The sequence below is a fragment of the Onychostruthus taczanowskii genome, unplaced genomic scaffold (genome assembly GCF_017590055.1).
Source record: "Onychostruthus taczanowskii isolate IOZ18803 unplaced genomic scaffold, ASM1759005v1 scaffold44, whole genome shotgun sequence".
NCBI lineage: Eukaryota > Metazoa > Chordata > Aves > Passeriformes > Passeridae > Onychostruthus > Onychostruthus taczanowskii.
This window is the reverse complement of record NW_024501903.1, coordinates 1,976,349-1,999,636: the sequence shown is the minus strand read 5'-3', so window position 1 is coordinate 1,999,636 and position 23,288 is coordinate 1,976,349. Positions and strand designations below refer to the sequence as shown.

The following is a 23,288-nucleotide window of genomic DNA, read 5'->3' as shown; positions in this document are numbered from 1 at the left end:
AAGTGGGGAATTAAGGGAGCCAAGGTCTTACAGTGGAATCTGCTGGCTCAGGCGTCCTCAAGAGGCAGAAATGGTCCCGATGATTGTCTTCACATTCAGGGAAGGAGAGAAAGCCCTGGGAAGCAGAGGTGGGATTGCAGCCTCTCTGTGCAATGGCAGGGGTGCTTGTTTAACACTTACACCATGCTGCCAGCCACTCCATCTGAGTGGTGCAGTCTTGGCTGCTCCCCAGGGACCTGCCGCATTTGTATGCGGGACCAAAGCGAGCAGGGAGAGAAACTGCAGAGTCAGGCAAAGTTTCCCATTTGTCACAGCCTGAATTCACCAGCAATAAAGCATTAGAGAAGAGTTTTTAAAAAACCAAGGAATTCCCAAGGAAAAGCTCAGAATAACATTTACAACCAGTTGTTGGATGCACTACTGCACAAAAAAATCCCCAACAAAAACCAAACCATTATAGAATGATAAAATTAGACAGTCATGATTTCTTGTAATGTATTACAGGGACTAAAAAGGCTCATCCACAGCAGGCCCCCCAGCACAGTGCGCTGCACAAATACACATTTGGAGAAGGTCCCTTCCTGACTATAGCCTAAATGAGCCACGCTCATGTATCTGACCAGAATAATAATCCCCACCTTTCTGTTCCTCAGCTCCCTAATCTAGGAAATGAGGACAACATGCACCAATTCCTAGTGGGGCTGGTTGGACAATCCTTCATTAGCACATGGGAAGCATTTGAAGTTGATGTCAAGTGAACGGGGTTACACAGAATACATATGCAGATGACATGTACCCCAAGTATGGTTTTCACAGATGACACCCAGAAGAGACCTCAACAGATGCCATCCAAGGACCATGCTATCCCTGGAATAAGCCTGTATCTGAGCCAGAGAGTATCTTTTCTCCTGGTAGACAGCTGCTTGAGGCTGGAGAGATAAAGCCATGCCAGACACAAACATCAAGCTCTGACTCGCAGCTGCTTGGCTGGGAAGCCTTCCCACTTCACCAAATACCACCTCTTCCTATCATTGCTCGCCTGCAATCTCACAGGATGACAAAAAACCATTATTGATAAATATGTATACATATATATAACCACCTCCAATCCAGCGATGACCGCAGGTTACATTGCAGTGCCTCTCTAAGAACCACCCTGCTCTTTCTGGCCCCTGTCTGCTGACTCATACATTCCTCTGCTCATGTGCTGGATTTATTTTTTCCCCATCAAGCATTATTGCTGCCTTCCCTGCAACAAGCTATGGCAGAGCTAATGCTCTCCATCACATTGTCTTCCCAGGATAGAATATATAAGCAGGACTCCTGAGGGACCAGCCTGCATTAAACCAGTGGCAAATGAGGACAAGATAAAAGGAGAAGACAAAATCCCACAGATAATGTCTTTTCACCTCAACAGAAAGTACCACAGTGTCAGCAAAGGCTAAAAGTCAACCTGGGGAGCAGATGGGGCTTGTAGACAGTCCAAAATCAAGAGGAACATTTGACCTTGCTGTAGCTCAGTGGCCACCTTGGCCAAACACCTCCTCTCTGCAGGTTCCCAGCCTGATCCCAGACACCCCAGTCATCTGGCACACAGATAAGGGGCCAGGAGTTATGTCTTGCAGTGCCCATTGGTTATGTCTCACTATTACTTCCTTGGAGCAATCCATGCTGAGCCAGGCACAGTGATTTGGAAACACCACACAGGGAGGATGCTCAAACAATGGCTACAGTTCTTTTAGACCTAACCCCAAAAATCACCACAGTCCCCCGGTGTATGTGGTGTTGGGTGCTCCTGCTGTCCCTCTCAGATATGCCCACCACTGTCCCCACTACGACTGTGCTTTCAGCTACTTTAGCATTGCCAAACTTCACCAAATTTTCAATGCAAAGAGTCTAATTTCATCTGAATTTTGAGATAAACTTGCATCTCCTAAAAGGTTTTGGTTTTTCCTCAGGCTGATCACAGAAAGGAACAGGAGGATGCGCTTCCTCAATACTGCTGCATGGACTGTAACTGGGTCACGTCTGACATGACGTAGTAGAGTAGGACAAGGCTGAAAAATAAACTCCCTCCATAGTCAAGAGGCAAACAAGTCCCAAAGGACCTTCTTCCTCAGCAGGAAACATCATAATAACTTATATGGACATTAAGACCTTGAAGACACACAGGGAGAACCACCTGAGTTGACCTTGTGGTGAAGGGTCCATGCTCTCCTCACCAATGAAGGGCTTTGCAGGACAAGGCTGGGCTTTAAGTGATACAGTCCCACTGGCACCTCTCCAGCCACCCTGGTGTCAGCAAGACGGGACACACAAGCCCATGGTTCTGCTGTGTATCAGAGTAGACCAAACTGCTCCCTGGGTGTGGGTCAGACAAGGCCTGGATGGATGATGCTAGCCAGGATAAGTATAACAATCTTAGAACTACATTAAAGCAACATTTAAGTGGCTTTGCAATATGCAATAATACATACTATAGCCTTAAAACTACACTGAAAAAGCATTCTAAACTAAAAGATCATTCACATGTCAAAGGCTAGGAATTAAGATGGCTAATTCAAGACAAGTAGAGCTCCAGATACTTTCAGAGCAATATTAGTTTAAGCAGCTAATATTAACTTTTTTTCCCCCAAGACCTCCCTGGAAAGGGTGAATCAGGGTTTGCAATGGAGGAGTAAAGTGATTTGGAGTGTTGTCTGTGAGATCCCCATCTCATTTCTTGTAGAGATTGGAAATGTGTCATAAATAACCCAGGGAACGGCAGGAGGGGGAAGGACAGTTCACTGTCGAGCAGCTGAATGCTACCTTGGAGATCTGGTCCCTGGTTCTTCTCTGTTTCATACTGTAATAAAGAGACTAAATATTCAGACAATCAGGCTTCTATAATGAGTGTTCCTGAAGTAGAACAACCTTTTGCACTTCTTCCTCAGCAGCATTAACAACACACTGAAGAGCTTGGGAGGATTGCCTCATTCCTGCTTGTGAACAGAACCAAATTCCTGGAGCACACAAGGATGAAGTAGAAGGTCAAAGAGTTAATTATTAAACTGAAGAGTCACATTGAGGTTCCCATCTGTTTTGTAGCTCACATAAAACACAGAATATACAATATGATCTATGGAGGGAAAAACCTCCCAGGAAATGACAAAACTGTTCTGCTACCCCAGTGAATGACTGGCAGGAATAACACATGCAAAATCACAGAATGAGGAGAAAAAGAACTTTGGGAGGTCTCTAGCCCAAACCCTGCTCACAGCTGAAATCAACCTCAGCTACTTAGGGCTTTATCTGTTAAGGTCTAGAAAATATTCCAGGATGGAAATCATACAACAACCCTGGGCAACCTGCTCCTGTTCTAATTAGCTCATAGTGGGAAGGTTTACCCTATTTGCAGTTGGAAGCTCTCACTTAAATTTATGTCTGGTTTTTTTCTCATTCACTTGCCTTGTGCTGCTTTAAAAAGCCTGGATTCATCTCCTCAATAACCTCCTGGTAGGCACTGGGGAGCTGCTATCTGTCAGTCCCCAGCCTTCAACAGTTCAAGGGGTTAGTCCATCCCACTCGAGCCCATCCCAAGCGTCCATCCCAAAATACTTTGCATTTTTCTTTGTTGAATTCCATGAGGTTCACATCAGCCACAGCATGTCCTGGCCCTCCTGTTTGGCAGCCCTGTCCCCAAGTGTACTGACTATTCTTCAACTCTGGCCTCACTCAAAAATTTGATAAAATTAATTTCATCTCCTCCTCTACATCATTCATAAAAACATGAAAAAGGGAAGGTCCTAGGATCATTCCAGCCTGCTTCTATCCAATTAGCAGTCCACACATCTGTTTTTGATAAAAGGAAGGTGCAGAGCATCATCTCAGAAGCCTTACTGACATCAAAGATGCTGGCTGACCACAAGATGGCTCCCTGCAAGGACAGACCCAAACACGCTCTAGAAACCAGAGAGGGAAAAGGAACTTAAGCAAACAGCAGCATTGGCCAGCTTAGTGTCACTCTCCAAACTGAGTAAACTGCAAAAAAAAAAAAGAAAAACCAAAATCCAACCTTGGGATGAAAAATCACCTTTGGCTTCGTTTGGGTCCAGTTTTCATACTCTGTACTGTTTTGAGCTGAACATATAGTTCTCTTCTGCCTATTCTTTTTTTTTTTTTTAATTAGGATTCATTTCAATTGAAATCTATCCAATAATTCTAAATCAATTCATTCCTTTATCCCTGCCAGCAGCAGATTTCCAGTAAAGTCTTCTTAGTGCTTTTTGCAGAATGTAGTACCAGTTCCCACACCCTAGGTCTTAACAAAGCTCTGAAAACAGATGCAAAATGTACCTTAGCTTTAGGGAACCTTAATAATAAATTCAGCATATTTCCTAGAATGGCATCATAGAGACTTTGATAAAACCACTGAAGAAAAATAATTCCCACCATCCAAATATAGTGATACATAAAGTGGTTTGCTTCTGACTTACAAAGAAGAAAAATATCTACTTCCCTGAACTCCCTGGAGGTCTGGAAGTACAGAAGTGAGACTCACCTTTTATTGTCCTTAACTCCTGCCAAAATGGTTTCTTTTATGTCAGCCAAGACATTACTGCTATTCCTGCTGCATCCTCCAGGCAGCCAGGCAATTAGGGCTCAATCCTGCAGCATGCTGAGCTGCTGCAGCATAAAAGGGAGCTCACATAGTGCCTTGATGGAGCACAAAAAAATACTCTGCTCTCTAAAATTTCCACAAAATTTGCCATGACTTGGTATACAACTTCTTACAAGGACCAGCCCTATTGCCACCTCTCTGGGTCTGTTTTCCAGAAATATAAAAGTAATTGCATAGAAACTTTTTTTTTTCTTTTTTTTCTTTTTTTTTTTTTTTGTGCAGGGAACAAATGTCCAATGAATTCATAGGCAAGGAGGATTTTTTTTTTGTTCAAAGTACATCTCTGTTCATCCTGCTAAGAAGGGGAAACCACAGCCTGCACATCATTACCACATCTAATAGATACTCGTGTTATTGTAGCAATATGAAAACTGAGGCACATCTAGACGACAGAATCATAGAATGGTTGGAAGGGACCTTAAAAACTATCTAGACCAAAGCATTTGCACAAGGAGATGGAATAGGCTGTGACAGAGCCAGCAGCCATACCTCTCCAGACCTGCAAATCCATTAATGGCGATGCTCCACTGTCCTTTGCTTTCAGCTGCTGTCTGAGTTGAACCCCATAAAATGCCGTGGCAGAGCAGAGCACAAGGGTAATTTTTATGAGATCTAAGCAGAAAATCAGAGCTAATAGCTGCAGAAAAATCCCATTAAATAGCCCTTTAGAAAAAGAAGTGAGACTCTACCCATTTGCAGTCATAACAGGGAAAAATTGCCAGCACAGAAGCCCAGCTCAATTTTTTGCATGTTATTATAATCTGCCTTTCTAAATTCACCTTTGCTTTTCAAGGAGATCACATATTCCTTGCTTCCTGTCCCAGACTGTTTTCCAGTGGCAGATTGCACTCGTGTTGTGTGTCTCCTATTCACTAGAGTTAATTACTTTTGGCTGACGAGGCTCTTCATGTTTTTCTATCCTCGGAATCAGAACCGCCCTTTAGTACAGCACCGATGGAGATTGTCCTTCACCACAGGCAGCAGATTTGGAACAGGACATTGCCCTGCACCACAGGCAGTAGCAGATTCAGAGCAGGAGGCTCTGTGTCCTACACTCTGCAGGACAGTAGCTTTCAGTTCTCTCCAGAGAGCGAAGGTTTATTTAAGGCATTGTCACCCAACTGGACTGCTGGCATTTTGCATGTACATTGGGAGCTCCACCTTGGGAACAATGAGTTCCTCTCTTGTGGCCATGCTATTCTAAAGGTCTCAAAAAAGTAACCGACCAGAAGATACCTAAATCAGCCTAAATTTATCATATGGTAGTCCCTACCTTCTTTAAAACTTGTTGATACTTTAGATCCACAGACCACTGCAGACCCTTTTTCCTTTTTTTACAGTACCACATATTTTACTGTTCTTTTTTTTCTCAAAAACATCATAAATATGTTTGACCACATCATACAATTCTATCAGCCGTCTCCAACTGACAACAGTGCTGGGCAGGCTGCCCTATCTCAACCCACCTATCTTACCTACCCTACCCTGCTCTCTTATTTCTTCAGTGCTTCTTCTTTGATCCCTTTGGTGCACACAGATCCCTTAGTTTCTTCACTTGCTCTGTTTTTTTGCTGTTAGGCACTCCGTCATCAAATTTAAAAAAAAGGCTTTGGCTGGGTGTCAAAGCAATCAGTGCACTACCAAATAAAGCCTATGGCTCTAACATTTCATCTTCTCTTTCTCCAGACTGCTCCTCCCAGCTCCATTCCTCCCCTTCAATCAACAACCACACATACACATCTCTAGTACCTACTGGTATCCTGGTAAAGCATCTCAAAACCATCACTAGCTTATTATCAACCATCCTGGTACAGATGCAGAAAGCAAGACACAAGGAATTAAGTTCCTCTCTCCCTTGAAAATGAGCAGGAGAGAAAGGGACATGAGGTAAGGCTTGCTCAAACCACCAAACCAGCAGTGACAAACCACAGGTTCTCCACACAAAAATAACCCACCCCAGCTGCTTTTGATCTCTCTGAATTTATTTGGCATTGGATGCCCAAAAGGTCTGTTCTGCCTGCAATAGGTAAGTTTTTCCCAGTTTTCCTCCTCACATCCTCCAGTTGAAGGTATCTTCCTTTTCTTTCCCCAAAAGACTTCTTCTTTCCTGCTTAGCTAGAGCTCTCAGCCTGGGCTGTGACACCCTACTTCCATAAGGCTTTATACTGGGAGTGCCCAGACCCTGCACTGACCTTCAGGCCAAGGTCCTTTCTATCACTGTCCCTGGAGACTGTAAATACATCTACTCCGGAAAGCTGGTTGTTTTCCTGAAGGTATTTATAGCATTAAAATCACTCTTCTTTATTCAGGTTTCTGTCTGCTTTTGTCTCTGTATAGAAATTAAAACCCTGGATATAACCCAAGGAAAAACCACGTCCTGTTCACCAAAGCATACCAGACTGAGGGCGGATACTGCCAACGCTGCCTGGGATTCATCAGACACTGATTCACCGTTTGGACACAGACATCTCCAATCTTTGGTGGTGCCTTCAGGAAAGGAAAAATGCGGTATGATGCCCATTTGAGACCTCAGTTTCCCTCCAGCCCCCAATATATTCAGCTTTGCATCAACCAATTCACAAAGCAGGAATGCAAAGTGAGACGATGGCAAACCTTATGAACTCCATCACAAAGGTGCCCAAAGCATTCTCAGGTGAAACCTCAGTTGCATCCTTTCAGCCTAGGCAGGGCATGCTGTTGAAATTTCCCTGCCACCAGATGCAGCATGGCCTAGTTGAGCTCCCAAAGTGCTATGAAAACCTCACAGCAGTGCAAATATTCCAACATCTCCTTTTATTCTTCAGTAACACCTGCAAAGTCCAACCTGGGGCAGATCTACCGTGAAATTGGATTGGATCTCAGCTAATCTGAATTTGACCCTCACTTTTAGAGTCTTTGGCTTCCTATCGGATGGGAACATCCCAAGGTGTCTCTCCCCAGGTCAGCTTCCTTTGGGGAAAACCTGAATCTGTCTTGGTCAGTTTGTTATAACAAGATGCTGCCTTGTAAACAGGTTTGCAAAGCCCTGCAGGCAGTGAGGGGATGCACACACCCCCACTTTCCAATATTGCTCTGTATTTCTCCCTCCAAGCATTCATCTACAGCCTGATCCCCAAGAAGCCATATGCTCAAGCTCCCTTCCTCCATCATTCCTTTCTGCACCTTGACAACAGAGCACACCTCTGTCCAAGCATCTCTCTGGAAATCCCAAAACCTGTCCCTTTCTCCCAAACTCCTCCCTACAAGAATTCCTCTCTTGAGCATTCTTCCTGTATCTCAGCCTTTTCAGTAATTCTCACCCCAGCTATCTCTCCTGCATACCTCACTCCAAGCCCTCTGCTACATTGCAACCCCAGACCATCCCTCTGGGTATCCCTCCCAAGTACGCCTACTCTTACCATGAGTATCCCTCCCTCGGAGCATCCCAGTTCCTGAGAACACGAACTCTATCCCTGCATCCCAACCCCTGAAAACCTTCTGTATCCCAACTGCCAAGGATTCTTGCCTTTGAGCATCCCTCCTGCAACACTTTCCACCAGCACCCTTCCTGCACTGCTTCCCTTGAGCAGCCTACCTCATGCCTCACCCAGAGCATCCCTCATTCCATGCATCCCTCCCGCATCCCAATGCCCCAAGCATCCCTTTCCCTGACTACCTCTCCTGCATCTCTTCCCCTAGCACCCTTCCTGTATGCTTCTCACTGAGTATTCCTCTTGAATCCCTCATCCCGAGCATTCATCACCCCAAGCACTCCTCCTGTGCCTCTTCTGCATCCCTCACGCTGAGTATCCCTCCAGGACTCCTTTTCGCAACTACTCCTTCTGCATCCTGAGCATCCCTCCTACACCCTTCATCCCTAATATCCCTCCTGAATCCCTCACCCCAAGCACACCTCCCGTACCTCTCACCGGAGTATCCCTCCTGCATCCCTCACCCCGAGCGTTCCTCCTGCATCTCTCACGCCGAGCATCCGTCCTGCACCTCTTTCCCCGACTACTCCTCCTGCATGTCTTCCCCTGAGCATCCCTCCTACATCCCAAGCCCAGATCTCCGCTATTGCACCACTTCCCTACCATTCTATCCCCCGCTCCCTGCGATCACTCCAAGCCCTGACCGCCCCGCTCCTGCCCCCCTTTCCCTTCCGCCCGCCCCGCGTTACCTCCGGCCGGGGCCGGGATGCGGCGTGGCCGGCTGCGAGCCGCAGTCCCGGGGCAGCACTGGGCAGGGCCGAGGCGGGCGGCGAAACTACATCTCCCAGCGGGCCGGGCCGAGCCGTGCCGGGCCGTGCCGGGAGCGCCGCGCCCCCCGCTTCCTCCGCCTCTCTCCGCCTCTCGGCCAGCGGCGGAGCTCGGCGGCTGGAGGGGGCGCAGGTGGGTCCCCGGCGGGGCTGGGGGGGATCCGCCCGGCTGGGGGGCGTGGGGAGGGCCGGAGGTACCCCCAGCGGAATTCCCCGAGAGGTAGGAAACTGAGGCACGGGGAGGAAGCGGGGACCGGCGGCCGGTAGCCGCGCAGCTGGTCCGCTATGGGATGCAGGAAGGACGGGTGAGCCCCTTCTGAAGGGGAATTTGGGGTTATTTTTTTAGCATTTTAAGCTAATTCAGTAGTGTGAGCGCCTGGCTATGCAGGGAGGAGCCTTACCTACGATTGTCCGTAACAGAGTCGGGTTCAGCGCCACTCTGCAAACTTTGTACATTCCCCTGCCCCCTTCCAATGAAACATCTCCGAAATTTAAGTATTCACAGCGAATCCAAGCCCTGTATGCCCACAGCCGGGACATGGAGCCAGCTGGGTCCAGCTGAGTGATGGGTGTGATATATGCCCTCCAGAGGGTCTGATTTTGGGCTATGCCTACCTTGTTAGTGGGATTTATGAGTGAGTTTTGCTGTGGTGCGGCAGCATCCGTGCTGGGAATTAGCAGCCCTCTAATTGCAGGGATACTCAGGAAACAATGTTGTCAGTGGGAGATGAGGTGGAAACTGGATTATTGAACCACCCCGTGGTGTCTATCAAGCAGGTGGTGGCTACCACGTGTGCCGTGAAGTTGTTCAGGGACAAAATAAAGTGGTCCATGAAGGAAATAAAGTATATCAGGAAGATATTCTAGGCATGCCAAGTGATACCTAAATGGGTGCTGGGAGAGGACATTAAAAATCAGTGAAAACTTCTGCCAGAACTGGCATATTATATTGGACTGCACAAAGGGTTCCATCAGCTTGGAAGGAAAGGTGGTGGCCCCACTGCCCTGAGACGCCAAGCAGGCTCCTTTCTGGCAGGTGGTGGCAGTGCCTCCTGACCATCTGCACTGCCCACCCAGCAGCCCCTGAGCCTACGGGTGTTGAAGGTCATCATGAGAGCTCTGAGCACTGCAGCACTTCGGCTTTTGTTCTCCAGACCTGGCTGCAGCCGCATCCCTGTGGCTCTGCACTCCCTCTCCCCCTCCACTTGTCAGCCGTTCTCCTTCGGCAGCACTTAACCTTCTTTTCCTTCTCTTGCTCCCAGCTGTGTGCTGCTGCTTTTGTTCCTCTACTCTCAGGAGGAACCTGACCTTTGCTTTATACCTCTCCTTGCTTTTACTAGCTGGGCACCAGCTCTAGTTCCCTACCTCCGCCTCCCTTCCCCTTCTCTTTTTGCATAAATTCAGCATCTGCAGAGAGCCTAGGCAAAGCCTCCTGCATTCTGCTGTATCCCTAAGCAAGCAGCCCAGGAGATGCTCAAGGGCGTGGAGGCGCAGGTTTGGAAAGGGATGAACACACACCATCGTACCCACAGCAGACCAGGGCTGTTACGAAACTCCGTTCACGCTTCCCCATCCCTCCTGCGGCTCACTGGCAGAACAGCGTTTCTGTGCATAACAAAGCAGGGTCAGAAAATGAAATATAAATTAAATAAATAACTGGCAGATAAGCAGCTGCGCTCCGAAGGTGGATAGTCAGTATGTCTGTCTCCCAGCACTGCAGCCGCCGGCAGATCGATAGCAATTCTGTTGCAAGAAGAGAAAGGAAGGGTGACCCGTCGTTTCCTGCCTCACGCCTGCTGGGAATTTGAGTCCCCTCCCAGAGCTGTCGCCACGTCCCCCGTGCCAGCCTCGGGGTGAGCGGCCTTTTCCCAAACGCCTGCTGGAAATTTCCAGAGGCACCACAGTAGTCCTGAAACAAAAAGCTGCTGTTCCGCCCCGCAGGCGTTTCATTTTGGGATCTATTGCTCCTGGCAGGCACGCCATGCTCTGCTTCACGGACTGAATTTAATTAAGCCTCTTACGTGCTGCTCATTTGGAGGGGTTCATATTAAGTAAGTGTCCAAAATCAGGTGGGTCCGTTCTGCAGTGATGGGAGAACATGGGATTTCCTCTCTAAGGTTGCCATAAATAAGCAGATAGGGTGCAGAGACTGTATTGTGAATGTTTAACCTTTGATTGTAAAGGATGAGCTTAGCTAAGTAAATGTGCATCAGGGATATATGGAGGGAGAGGGCGAGTCTATCCTTGCAAAGGATTTTGTCCAAAATTCTTCATAAAACTCAGCTCTCATTGGTGCCTACTGTCTGCTGAAAGCTGGGTAACTGGTTAGTTGAGGTGTGGTTTGTTGGGGTTTTTAAAACCCTTAAATACTATTTTCTTTGTTGTTTCTGCCCTCTCCCTTTAGGTAGTTTATTACTATTATTTTTATCTTGTCTTTCAAGAGGTGACTTCTAGGCTTCAAAGTGCCTTATTTGCAGCCCCCATAACACAGAAAGGCACGAGCTTGTAGGGTTTGGATTTCGTCCACGAGGTTGTCCCCTTGAGAAGGGACAGAACTTTCTGCAGGTACAGTTGCAGCAAGTGCCATGGGCTTGGCTGTGTCCAGGGCTGGAGTTCTCAACTTTATGAGGGTTTGTTTGTTTGTTTGCTTGTTTGTTTGTTTGCTTTCTCAGGGCTCAGGTGTTTTGTAGAAACTGGAATTTTTACCTCAAACCAAAACATGTATTTCAGTAAAACACAGTGGAGCAAAGTGCTGCATGCCAGGTGTGGGTAAAACCCAAAGCAGAACAAGCTTCACGCAGGAAGGAGCATCTTTGCATCTCTGATTAGGTGTTCACAGTTAATATGCTCTAATGGAGCAGACTGGGGCCCCATCCTGCAACAACTGTCTTTTGCTGAATACCGTTTAAAGTCTCCAGCAGCCAAACAGGTGCCCGGCTATTTCTTTTTTCATGCTTCCTTCTGAGGTGAAATCAATCCTGCCCCTCCCAAGGCAAAATTACTTCCTATAAAGCACTACCTGATCTGTCTCTTGTAACATTTGTCTACTTGATGTGGCTTTCACCAGCTCTCTTGGGCAATACTCAAAAAGCCAGAGAGGTTTTTAGTCTGGCTGCTCTTCCTGATGTTTAGCAGAAATGGTCCCTGGATTGCTTTAATTCTGTTGCCATTTAGGCATCATTCATTGCATCAGACTAAATAATTAATTTCTTCTCTTTTTTCATTTTTCCTTTCTTTTTTTGTGTGTTTATTTTGTGGTTCATTGTCAGTCCTCAACTAGTTTTTACAGCAGCTGCACATATTTCACTGTCTTAAATACAGACTTTCCAAGTTTTGGTTGTGGAGGGATATTTCACAGGTGAGCTGTTGAAGGCTACATGATAAAATTAACCAGCCATATTAGACATAAGGTTAGGAGGCACTGGTACAGGCTACACAGAGACTCTGTGGCTGCCCCATCCCTGGAAGTGTTCAAGGCCAGGCTGGATAGGACTTTGAGCAGCCACGTCTACTGAAAGGTGTCCCTGCCCATGGGGCATGGGTTGGAACAAGATAATCTTTAGGGTCTCTTCCGAGCCAAGCTGTTCTATAATTGTGTGATTCCATGAAGTTAAAACCATTAAAACCAGTGACTTTGTAAATGGCCATGTAATGCTACATCTTGCAGCAAAAAAACTCTATTTCTGTAACAGCATATGTTACCTTGTATTTCAGGAGATGCTACAATTCTAATGCTTTTAATACCACATGTAAGGGCTTCAGAGGCCCTAAGCAGCCTGTAGGATGGACTTTAGAAACCTTAACAACTCAACACGATCCTCTTCAACCAAATTACAGATTGCTCTTGCTTTGCTGTTCTGTGTTTAATTAATCTCATTAATTAAATCTCCTGAAAGACACTAGGATCAGCCGGTTATCCACATCTTGGGCATTGCCTCTGAAATCCAGCAGGATTATTCATTTTCCTTCCCTGACATTTTTAAAGTGGAATGTGTGTTGGCAATCAATTCCTTTTCCCAATTAAAATCCTGTTTAAAATTGTCTATATATAAATATATGTATGTATGTATATATAGGGAGAGCTATGGCTGTCTTTTGACAATCATATAAACATATGTATAACTTTAGACTTTCTATTAAACTGCATTCTTTTTGCTAAAAGAATAGATTACAGCTGTATGTATTTTTCAGTGGTTAAAAATATAGTAATATTTGTGCCATTTTACTTACATTGGCAAATCATGGCTGATGGGTTGTTTTTTTTTTTTGATGATTACTGTACACTTGTGGGTTTTTGCCAAGTTGGGTGAAACAGGCAGTTAAATTATGTATATAGAATTTTATTTATTAGCTAATTAAAGCGCTGTTAAATGTTATGAATACAGGAGAGGGGAAATAAGCTTATCCAAAGCTGTTCTACATTAAAAATGATTATGAAACAAAGTGGTATGATGATAACGGTTCTAAATATGTGAAGGCATTGATCAGTGAAAACAGTTCACTTTTGTCATTTTGCATACTTGCATACCTTCCTGCTGTGTCAACCCCCATCATTCTCCCAACTTCAAACCAGTTCTTTGCTGAACTAAACTCATGGGGTAGAGGCTTATTACAGAAATGTTCTCTATGCAGCTGTTGAGGATGCTCCTAGGAGTCAAACCCAAGTTAAAATTTACAGGCTGTGGTCAGTTGAAATGCTTAGATGCTGAGACAGCAGCTTCGGTTCAGGAGTTTGACTTTTTCATAAAGCTGACCATGCACTACTGGTTTCTCTCAATTTACATCATGTGGTATGATCATGACTTGAAATCAAATGTAGACTTTTCCCTCTTCCATGATATTAAAAGAGGTATTTAAGTACAGGTTGCTCTTAGAAGCACGAAATAAATCTTGTGTTCTTCAGCCAAATTTGCATCTTCAGCTATCAAATTAGATCTCTAGCTGACCTAATTAGAGTGAATTTTAAATGCTACTTGGGGAGGAACTACACAAAATACTGTACTGTAATTCTCTGCTTCCAGGAACTGTAACCCAATTTGTACTTCTCCTTGGTGTCAGCAGGTTATAGAATCATACAATCACAGAATGGTTTGGGTTAGAAGGGACCTTAAAGATCATTTAGTTCCAACCCACCCCCACCTGTGGGCAGGGACACCTTCCACTAGACCAGTAGCCTCCCATATCCAAGATCAGATGCTCTTGGTACCTCCTCTTTGTGGAAATCTCGCCAAGAAGTGATTTTCATACTGCATTGTTGGACAACCGTTATATTCCATTAGCAAAGCACCAGGCTTGAAAACCCATGCTGGGTGCTGCAAATGGTGGTTGAATGATTAAAGAGAGAAAAGTTACACTCATTTTATTTAATTTTTACAGGTTTATGAAAAACAGTTTTTCATAAATAAGTGTTTAGGGCAAAAAGCAGCAAAGACTGACTTTACCCAGCTACTTGTAAATATGTTTGTTGGTCAAGGCATTAAGTCCAGGTTGATTACAAATCCAGTAGACATTCATGCTCATTTGTGCTCATGTTTTTGGCTCCAGAGGTTCCCAGATTATCTGATTCATCTTCACTCTATGAGGATATAAACCTCTAAGAAATGGGATGAATTAGGCAAAAAAAGACAATTAGGAATGACAGCTGAGGAATAGTTATCCTCCAGCCTTATCCATGGGCAAGATGTTTGCCTCGTTAAATGTTTAAAATTTACTCTAGTGCAGGGGCAAGGGGCAGGTTCAAAATCAGAGCAGGCTGGTGTCCTGGGAGAGGGAAATCCAGTCTGTATGGGTCTTTACAATGCAGAATAGCCATAAGCAGAATGGGCTGTCCAGAGCACATGTCTGAGCAATGCCCAAAGGTGGGAGAGAAACAGAGCCCACACACTGAGAGGCTCCCAGTCTCCGTGCTACTCTTCCAGCTCCAGAGCTAAGGTTTAGATTTCTGATGCTGTTGCCACCAGCATAGATACGGTCTTCGGCTTCAGAGAGCTCATGTTACTGCCATATTTTGTTAGCAACATCCCTTTTGGACTGCTGATAAGAAAACAGTTACAGGAGTTAATGTTATCTGTTCAGGTTGGACCAAGTTGCCTGACTCTCATTCAGGCTATCAGTGAGGTGTTGGATCAGCGTAAACCCTAGGATGGATGATGAGTTTGAAATGAAGATCTGTGTCTTTGGGCTGCATGGTGGTCTTTGGGTTGTGAGTCTTGACCATGAGCTCTGCCAAGTGAAGCCTTGTCACAGGCACATCAAGGGAAACATCTTGTGTTTGACTAAGTCTTGCAGACAGCTTGAGGAAAAACTCTCATGGTGTAAAGAAGCAGGTGTGGGCTCAAAAATCTGAAAGCTTCACCTATGAAGGAAGAACAGGTTGTTTAGTCTACAGCAGCTTGAAGGGCAGCAGAGGTGGGAAGCAATGAACACAACTTTTGGAGCCGCTATCAGTCCTGCTTCTACAGGCTGTAGGGAGGTATTGGGAAGCTTCTGTTTGATGAAATGTGAAAAAAAGTAAAATCCATTTTAGGCTGTTTTTGTGAATGCCTGATTGTTCTTGTAGCAATGCTTTTGCAGACATATTTCAAGCCCTTAGGGGAAAAATCCATGGCAGCCACTCGTGCTACAGAATTAGATCAGTTGAAGCCTCCACATGATCAGGTTTAAACAGCTCTTGACTCTAAATTGGGTTGAAGTCTTCAAGAGTGGGAAGTATGCTGAGACTACAGTGCCAAGGGGAGTTGAACACTGGAACAGATAGGGTTTTTTTCTGGAGTATATTTGGCTGAGGTTAGTCACAAGGATGGTCTGTGGTCATCAATGCATGTGTTGTTGTGTTGGCCTACACATGCATCTTTATTTGCCAGTTTTGCTGGATGCATGGGACTGACAGGGAAAGCACTCTACATTTAGAGATCTGCATCTTTCCATTATTGTCCAGTGGAATACAGACTGTGTGCCAAGGGCTAAAGAACAAAGTGGAATGTTAGTCTTAAACAAGTTAAAGACAGGCTCTCCTTTGACCTGTTAATTATCTTCCCTAGGTTGGGCCAATTTTTCTTAGCAAAATGTGCTGCTGCCTAGAGATGTATTTGTTTTAGAATGCCATTAGCACTATTATCTGTGTTTTAGCAGCCATGAAATTGATATTCCAGCACAGACGACCTTATCCTTATCTGCATTTTGCTGTGACTCCAGAGCTGATAATAGTGGGTAGTGTCTATGATTATTCCATTACTAGTTAGGAAAACGCCTGCACTTAAGTTCAATTTTAAGGGAGCTGTTTGGCAGCTTTCTGTTGAATGACTGTAGTTACTACAGCAAGAGCTGCCTCCTGCCTCTGTAAGAAAACACTGGTGGGTTTCCTGCTGAACTGTTGATTTGTTTAGATTCAGCAAACAAGAAAAAACAGGTTTGCAGGTCCTCAGGTAGCAGGAATAATGGCCTACCTGCACAAGACAGCTGAGCTGAACTGCAATGGAGACAGCTGCACAGCTCCTTTCTTTTCCCTTGCCCCAGCCCTGGCATTGGTCCAGTTCCAGCATACAGCAAAGCATGCTGAATAGAAAATGTTGTGTTTTCTCCCTAAACTGACTCACTGTAGGATCAGATGAGTGCCAGAGGTGGCATAAAGGAGGAAGATAGTATGGTGGAGGCCAAGGGGAGGTCATGCATGTCCCTTCCTACAGCTTAACTGCACCTTAATATCCCATCCTTAGTTCATGTCAGCTGATGGCAGAGGGTCAGCATGGAAACAGTGTCAACTGATATATGGCCCCAAATAATTAAAAAATGTTTCCTAGGGTAAAGCACAGTGGAAGAAGAAAGTCTAGTGTTTTTTTGGGTTTTTTTTAATGAAAGAAACCATAGACTGTCATGTGCTTATGGCAGCAACTGCTGCCTGGCTCCCTGCTATGTTGACTGCACTCAGACATACATCAGGGGATTCTGCTGAACTGCTTTGTTACTCTAATCATAGCCTCAAACACTATGGAAAATGTTGGGTTGTGTCAAGTTCTTGTCCTGTCCTTCTTCGCCCCCTCTAAATTCTCTGTTTGTGAGGGAAATGAGATTGTACAAGCCCAGAATGCTACTTCGAAGTCAGCCCTCATAGTAGGTATTGGTGGGATAGATTCACTTTTAGCATAATTGTAAAGGTTTGGAAGACTCATGATTTCTGGCACTAAACTGAATTAAACAAAGTCCTGTTCAAATCTGTTAGGAGAAAAAATATCCTTATGCTTGTTCTCAGATACAACCTCAAAAAATAATTCCTCACTTCTAATTTCTATGGTGAATTCTTGCCATGTGGTTACCCTTATATATTTAGTACTATTTATCTCTGTAGTTCAACCTTTCAAAAAGATTAATGCAACTAAATGTGTGGTGTTGGATTTTTTTTTAATTTTTTTTTTTTAGAATTAATCCCAGCACTGTGACTTTTCCATCATGTCAGAACCTATCACGCTCAATGTTGGAGGAAAACTCTATACCACCTCTCTGTCCACTCTGACTAGCTTTCCAGACTCCATGCTGGGGGCCATGTTTAGTGGGAAGATCCCAACCAAGAAGGACAGCCAAGGCAACTGCTTTATTGACAGAGATGGCAAAATCTTCCGCTATATCCTGAACTTTTTACGAACTTCTCACTTGGATCTTCCTGAAGATTTTCAGGAAATGGGCTTACTGCGGCGGGAAGTAGATTTTTATCAAATTCAGCCCCTGATTGAGGCCTTGCAGGAGAAGGAGGTAGAGCTTTCTAAAGCAGAGAAAAACGCCATGCTCAACATCACTCTCGATCAGAAGACCCAGACTGTTCACTTCACTGTCCGAGAAGCACCCCAGATTTACAGCCTGTCTTCCTCCAACATGGAAGTGTTCAGTGCTCATATCTTCTCCACGTCATGCCTGTTCCTGAAGCTTCTTGGTTCCAAACTGTACTACTGTTTCAATGGAAACCTTTCCTCAATATCCAGTTACCTGCAGGACCCAAACCACTTGACCTTAGACTGGGTTGCAAGTGTGGAAGGCCTTCCCGAAGAGGAGTACACCAGGCAGAACTTGAAGAGACTCTGGGTGGTTCCAGATAATAAGCAAATCAATAGTTTCCAGGTGTTTGTGGAAGAAGTGCTGAAAATAGCCATGAGTGATGGTTTCTGCATAGATTCTGCTCATCCACATACTTCAGATTTCATGAATAATAAGATTATTCGCCTAATTCGGTACAAGTAGGAATGGCTGTTGTGGTGCTAGCATGGAGATAACACAGGTTAAGTGTTTCCCTTTAAAACACACTTACAGCCTAATTCAGAATCATGTTTATCTGGATTAAGAGTCACTAACAAGGAGATGATTTTCCTTTAATGTACTTACCAATATGACCTTCCAGAATATGTCCATATTCCAGACAGAAGCAATATTGTCTAGCGCCTGAATGAAGGACTGGCTCTGTCTCTGCCTCTGCCTCTGACCTGCTGTACAATTCTGGGGAAAATCACTTAACTTCTGTCATCTTTACATTTTCCAGTTGGAAAATGGGTGATCCTTAACCCGCATTGCCAGGGGATGCGAGAGTTCGGTAACCGTGGTTTGGAATGGATGCAGTGGAAGTTACCGTGGAGCTGCAGTGCAGCAGACAGCCCTAGCAGCACATTTGCCATGCCTTGCTGTGCCACCTGGGCAGAGCATTCAAGAAGCTTTGGATCTGCAGAGGAGAAGCCTTCCCACATGCACTAAAGACAGCTGTAAAGGATGGTACAAGTTGCAAATGAGTAAGGGATCGCATCTCTTTGGGTTCAACAAAGGATTTCTGTGAAGCTGGCTTGGGTTTTTTTCTGAACCCTGTGAGGGAGCCCGTGCTTTATTGTGCTTTCAGGGAAGCCATGTTGGAATAATATGACTGGCAAGGAAGCCATAGAAGAGAGAATGGTGTTATTACAAACCAAGAAGATTAAATCTTTACTTTTACATTCCAAAGGCATCCAAGACAAGTAGTCCTTTTCTTTCTCTTACAATCTTAATATTTGTCTGGAGGATGCTGCTGAAATTTTCTAAGGTGAAGACAGATTTTGGGGCAGAGGACCCCAAATGTCCTCTAAACATTTGAGCCTCTTTTGGGCATATCTCCCTTCAGCAGTACCTGGAATGCATGGGATGCTCTCTGGGTAGGATGGATTTAATTTGAAAAGACAACATTCTCACCAGGTTACACCTAATATTTTTCATCACAAAAACAGAGGGTCGTTTTTCCTATCCTGGTTCATTAAGCCTTTTGTCGTCTATGTGAAGTGGTCAGGTCACTAAAAGAATTATACCTGCTTGCTTGGCTTCAGTTTCAGCTTGCCAGAGGGAAAGCAGTGGGAAACCAGAGGTCAAACTGTTCCCTAGACACCTGGTCTGTGCTGTAATGAAAATCATAACTCACTAGCTGCATGTTGTCTCTAAACATCATTTGTGCCACATTCAAGATGGTTCTTTCTCAGCTAATTATGTTGAAAAGTACCTTAACTGTATTTCCCTAACCAGATTGCTATGAGTGCATGAGAGACCCTCTGGAACATTTTCAGGATCGTTAATGAGATAGAAGGGAAAATGCAATAACTAAGTTTTGCATTTAGAGTTTTAGTGCTTCCAAAGGTTTCTAGCACAGGGCTGCAAAGCTCAATAATGCGAATGTTCTTGTTTCCCAAAGTAACTACTCTGCTGTTACATTAAGCTGACCTGTGAACAAGCATAAAGAAGCTTTTTTTTCTTGTAAAAAACAGCGTGATCAATATATTTTTACTGTCCTAAACTGTGACTGCATGAACAACACAAATCAGCATGCTTATGGGTAAAATGCACATTCTGCAGTTGTAACAAACCATTGCCCTTTGTCTGACTTGGTGCTAAACCAGCATGATATATGTGGGACCATGTTGTCAGAAAGCACTGATTGGCTTGAAGCCCTCAGAACCACCAAACATGGCAAATTTTGTGTATTTTGAGGATTGTAAACAGGATTTTGTGACTAAATTCCAGTTTGAGTCACCATGTTCTTCTATATTTAGTTGCATTAGGAAGAACTTTTTTTTTTTTTTTTTTTTTTTGCCCATCCCAGTTCTGAATTACAAAGCACAAGCTGGCCAGTCAGCTGGCCATTGACAGCGATGATCTGTGCTGGTAATACGATTATGATCTGTAAAATGAACCCTCTTTCATCAAATCTGTGACTTGAAACAGATATACCACTGCTGAATTTATGATAACAGAGATTTTGGGGACTGTTGACTGTATTTCTTTTTAACCCACACCCTTGAGAGTAAATTTTAAATTATCTCTAACCAGAGCTCTTGTATGTCATGACTAAAATAATACCAGTAGGAATTTGTTTCCTGTCACCTTGAGTTTATCCAAAGGTAAGAGCAATGGGCTTAGATCTCATTTGGAAGGGTGGAGGTGGGAAGGTCTGACCTACACCCTTTAGAGCTCTGGATCAGTACTGCTCCATTCTGTTTCAGCAAAATAAAATATTCCGTGGGAGAGGTGTATCATTACTGCATTTTTCTTGGTGAAAGGCAAGTAAGAGGAGTCCGTAAAATGAGAGAACTGGATGCAGATCTTTACCTGGCGTGCTTTAACCCATCAGTCTGTTATGCAGAAGATGAACAAATTGAATACACATTTATTTGTGCTCATGCAACTAGGACAGTAAAAGGTACAGCTGGCCCCAGATCTCTGTCATTTATTAACAGACATTGAGATGTAAAATATCCCTTTTTATATACACAGATAGATGCAAAATTTCCAACCAGTACAAAGACATGAGTGAAGCCATGCTTTGGAAGGAACAGGAAAACCTGAGGTATCTCAAACTTGCTAAGCACAATAAAGATCCTTAAGTATGAGGTACTATTTATACTGGAAATGGATGGTAAGTGAATCACTTGTGATTGCAGTCAAACATATGTTCTACAAATGCAGCTGCTATTTCAAACTCCACACTAAGCTCAATTTATAGCTGCTCCCGAATTCTGCAGTCTGTGAGTTACGATATAATGACTGTTTATAGGAACATTCTCTCTCCAGAGCATTTGTTTGCATTTTATCTGAATAGCTGGTTTTTGTTTGCCTTCTTTTTCTGAGCCCTGGAGGTGTAACTTGCTTTTGTTTACCAGTCAACAGCACTGATAATGATTCTTCTCAAGAGTTTTCCTGAATTAAAGAGAAGCAAACATGCACAAAGCCATGCTAAGTATAGCACAACCCCACCAATAGTTATGAAAAGCACTTGGCATTTATTAGCAGTAATATCTAAAAATGATTTCACTGCTGAATGGAGTATTCACTCTCAGAACAAACATTTTCTTTCCTGGAAAGGATCTAGTGACATTTTCTTCCCTTAAAGTTGTGTGACTGTTTTCTTCTACATTTTGGTGCATAATTCCTGCTTCTGCAATATGCCTGTCTCTCTCAATACCTTAGTGTACAAAATGAGGCCAAGCCCTGCAATTTTTTTTTATTGGCCTCATTTTTTTTTTCCTAAATGACCACTGAATAGAGTGTTCAATAGTGTTAGAGGAGAATAGCAAAGTTAGCGCAGATGATAAACAAGATTTTAGCTGTAGTCTAATGGCATTCTCAGATCTGGACATGTGCACAGCACAGTGGTATTTCTTACATGGCAAAAAGACTATTATAAAACATCTTAATGGACTCCAGAAAGAATCACTCATGGATCTCTTTATGTGTTTTTAGGCTTGGTACTCTTAAATATCTAACCATGTCCAGTTACAATTATGAGACTGAAACTGTATATAAATAATAAGAAATACTTAATTTATACAGCTGTTAAAGGCTGGGAGGAGTTGATGGAAGGAGTGTTTGTTTCTGCAGGCAGTGGTAAAGAAATAAAAGAAATAGTTATAAAAATGTTAGATCTAAAAGAATTCACATAACAAGAAATCCAGGATTTAGAAGGGGGAAAATAAAATTATCTTTATGTGTTCAGGGGAAAAAAACCCAACCCAGCAAGATAACAATGGAGACAAAGATTTTACTACAAAAGTCTGTGATTAAAATGATTCACTGGTCCTTCCCAGGTTTAATCTCCTATTATGCACTTTAAATATGGGTCTTGCCAAGACTTCTGCTAGTAGCTTCTCGGGAGCAGGCAGCTTTGCTTCCATTTGCTTCGAGTCACCAAGCATTTGCACTGCTGCACTTAGAACTTTATAACTGGGTTGTTGGGTATAAATTGCTGCTTGAGAGCACTGGCAGCAAATATCTGCAGTCAATCAGATTTATTCCCAAGAATAAAAGGCGAGGTGGAAAGGCTGGTGGAGTCTGTGTACGAGGTTGGTGGAAGTGATAAATACTGCCTTCAGCCATAGACTGTGGAAAATCAGTCTAGGAACTTCTGATACTTCACAGATTAATGAAGAAGTTATGAAGAAGACTCCTCTGGGCAGTTTTATTTTCACCCTATCCTGTAGAACTTGGTGCCTCTGCTCAGACTTTCAGCGTATTTTGAAACATTTTAACTTCCATTCTGCATCTAGGTGCTGATGGACACAAACCTGCGGGGTACAAGAAGTGCCAATGTGGGGCCCTCCCAGGAACACTCTCATATGTGAGTTAGTAGAGGCAGTCACAGATAGTCTGTGCAAGAAGGGCTGGTTGTGTATACATATCCAGATCAAGCTCATGGGTTCACTTGGGAATAACACAAGGAATATTTTCCCTGGGAATTCAGAAAAAAAAAGGACCTACAGGAGAGGGCTGTATCTAATAATTTATTTTCTCCTCATCCTCTGGGCATTCCCCTGAGTATTTTTACGCTCCAACTCCTAATTATGGATTTTCCCATTGATCAGCATTTGGACCCCAATTCACTAAAAGCCATGCTTTTGAATCAGAAGTGTTTGAAAAGTGTGAAAAGATGGTCTTTATTGCTTACTACCTTCACAGAGGGCCTGCAGGGCTATCCCATTTAAAAATCTGATTGCATTCCTCTGCTTGTAACTCCTTCTGTGAACTGTAACTAATATGTATTTTACATAGCAGTAAATAAAATGTGAATGAAGCAGGAGGTGCTCTGCCTGACATATTTCTTGAGAAAAAAGCATGAGTGATGCTTGCTGCACTTGTAGCTTTCCCTTTCTCTAACCACTGCCTCCTTGTAATGCTTACCTCGACCTCTCAGTGGCTGGGAACTGCAAGAAGGTCCCCAGGAATTAGTGCAGTAGAAAACTTGGGTGAACAAGCCTTTGTAAATAATGAAAACCATTTAAAATGCATTAGCTCATTTATGTTTCAAACATTTATAAACAGAGGATTTGTTTTTCCAGTGAGGACCCTACTTAAACCCTGATGCATTACTGCTGTTAGACTTGTCACTAGTTCCTGAGCAAATAA

At 43.9% G+C, this 23,288-nt stretch overlaps 1 protein-coding gene across 4 annotated transcripts; it reads left to right on the top strand.

Annotated features, from left to right (window-relative positions):
* The first annotated feature begins 8,992 nt into the window (after positions 1–8,992).
* On the top strand, positions 8,993–22,959 carry KCTD21 (potassium channel tetramerization domain containing 21). 4 transcript variants are annotated; one of them, XM_041414186.1, is made up of 3 exons: positions 10,582–10,948; positions 17,313–18,162; positions 18,421–22,959. In XM_041414186.1, the coding sequence occupies exon 2, from the start codon at positions 17,343–17,345 to the stop codon at positions 18,123–18,125; it is 783 nt and encodes a 260-aa protein (XP_041270120.1). In that variant the 5' UTR covers positions 10,582–10,948; positions 17,313–17,342; the 3' UTR covers positions 18,126–18,162; positions 18,421–22,959. The 4 variants fall into 4 exon arrangements, with proteins under 4 accessions (XP_041270118.1, XP_041270120.1, XP_041270119.1 ...); XM_041414185.1 differs by having other exon boundaries at positions 10,583–10,750; positions 10,872–10,948; positions 17,313–22,959; XM_041414184.1 differs by lacking the exon at positions 10,582–10,948 and adding an exon at positions 8,993–9,030 and having other exon boundaries at positions 17,313–22,959.
* Positions 22,960–23,288: the final 329 nt, after the last annotated feature.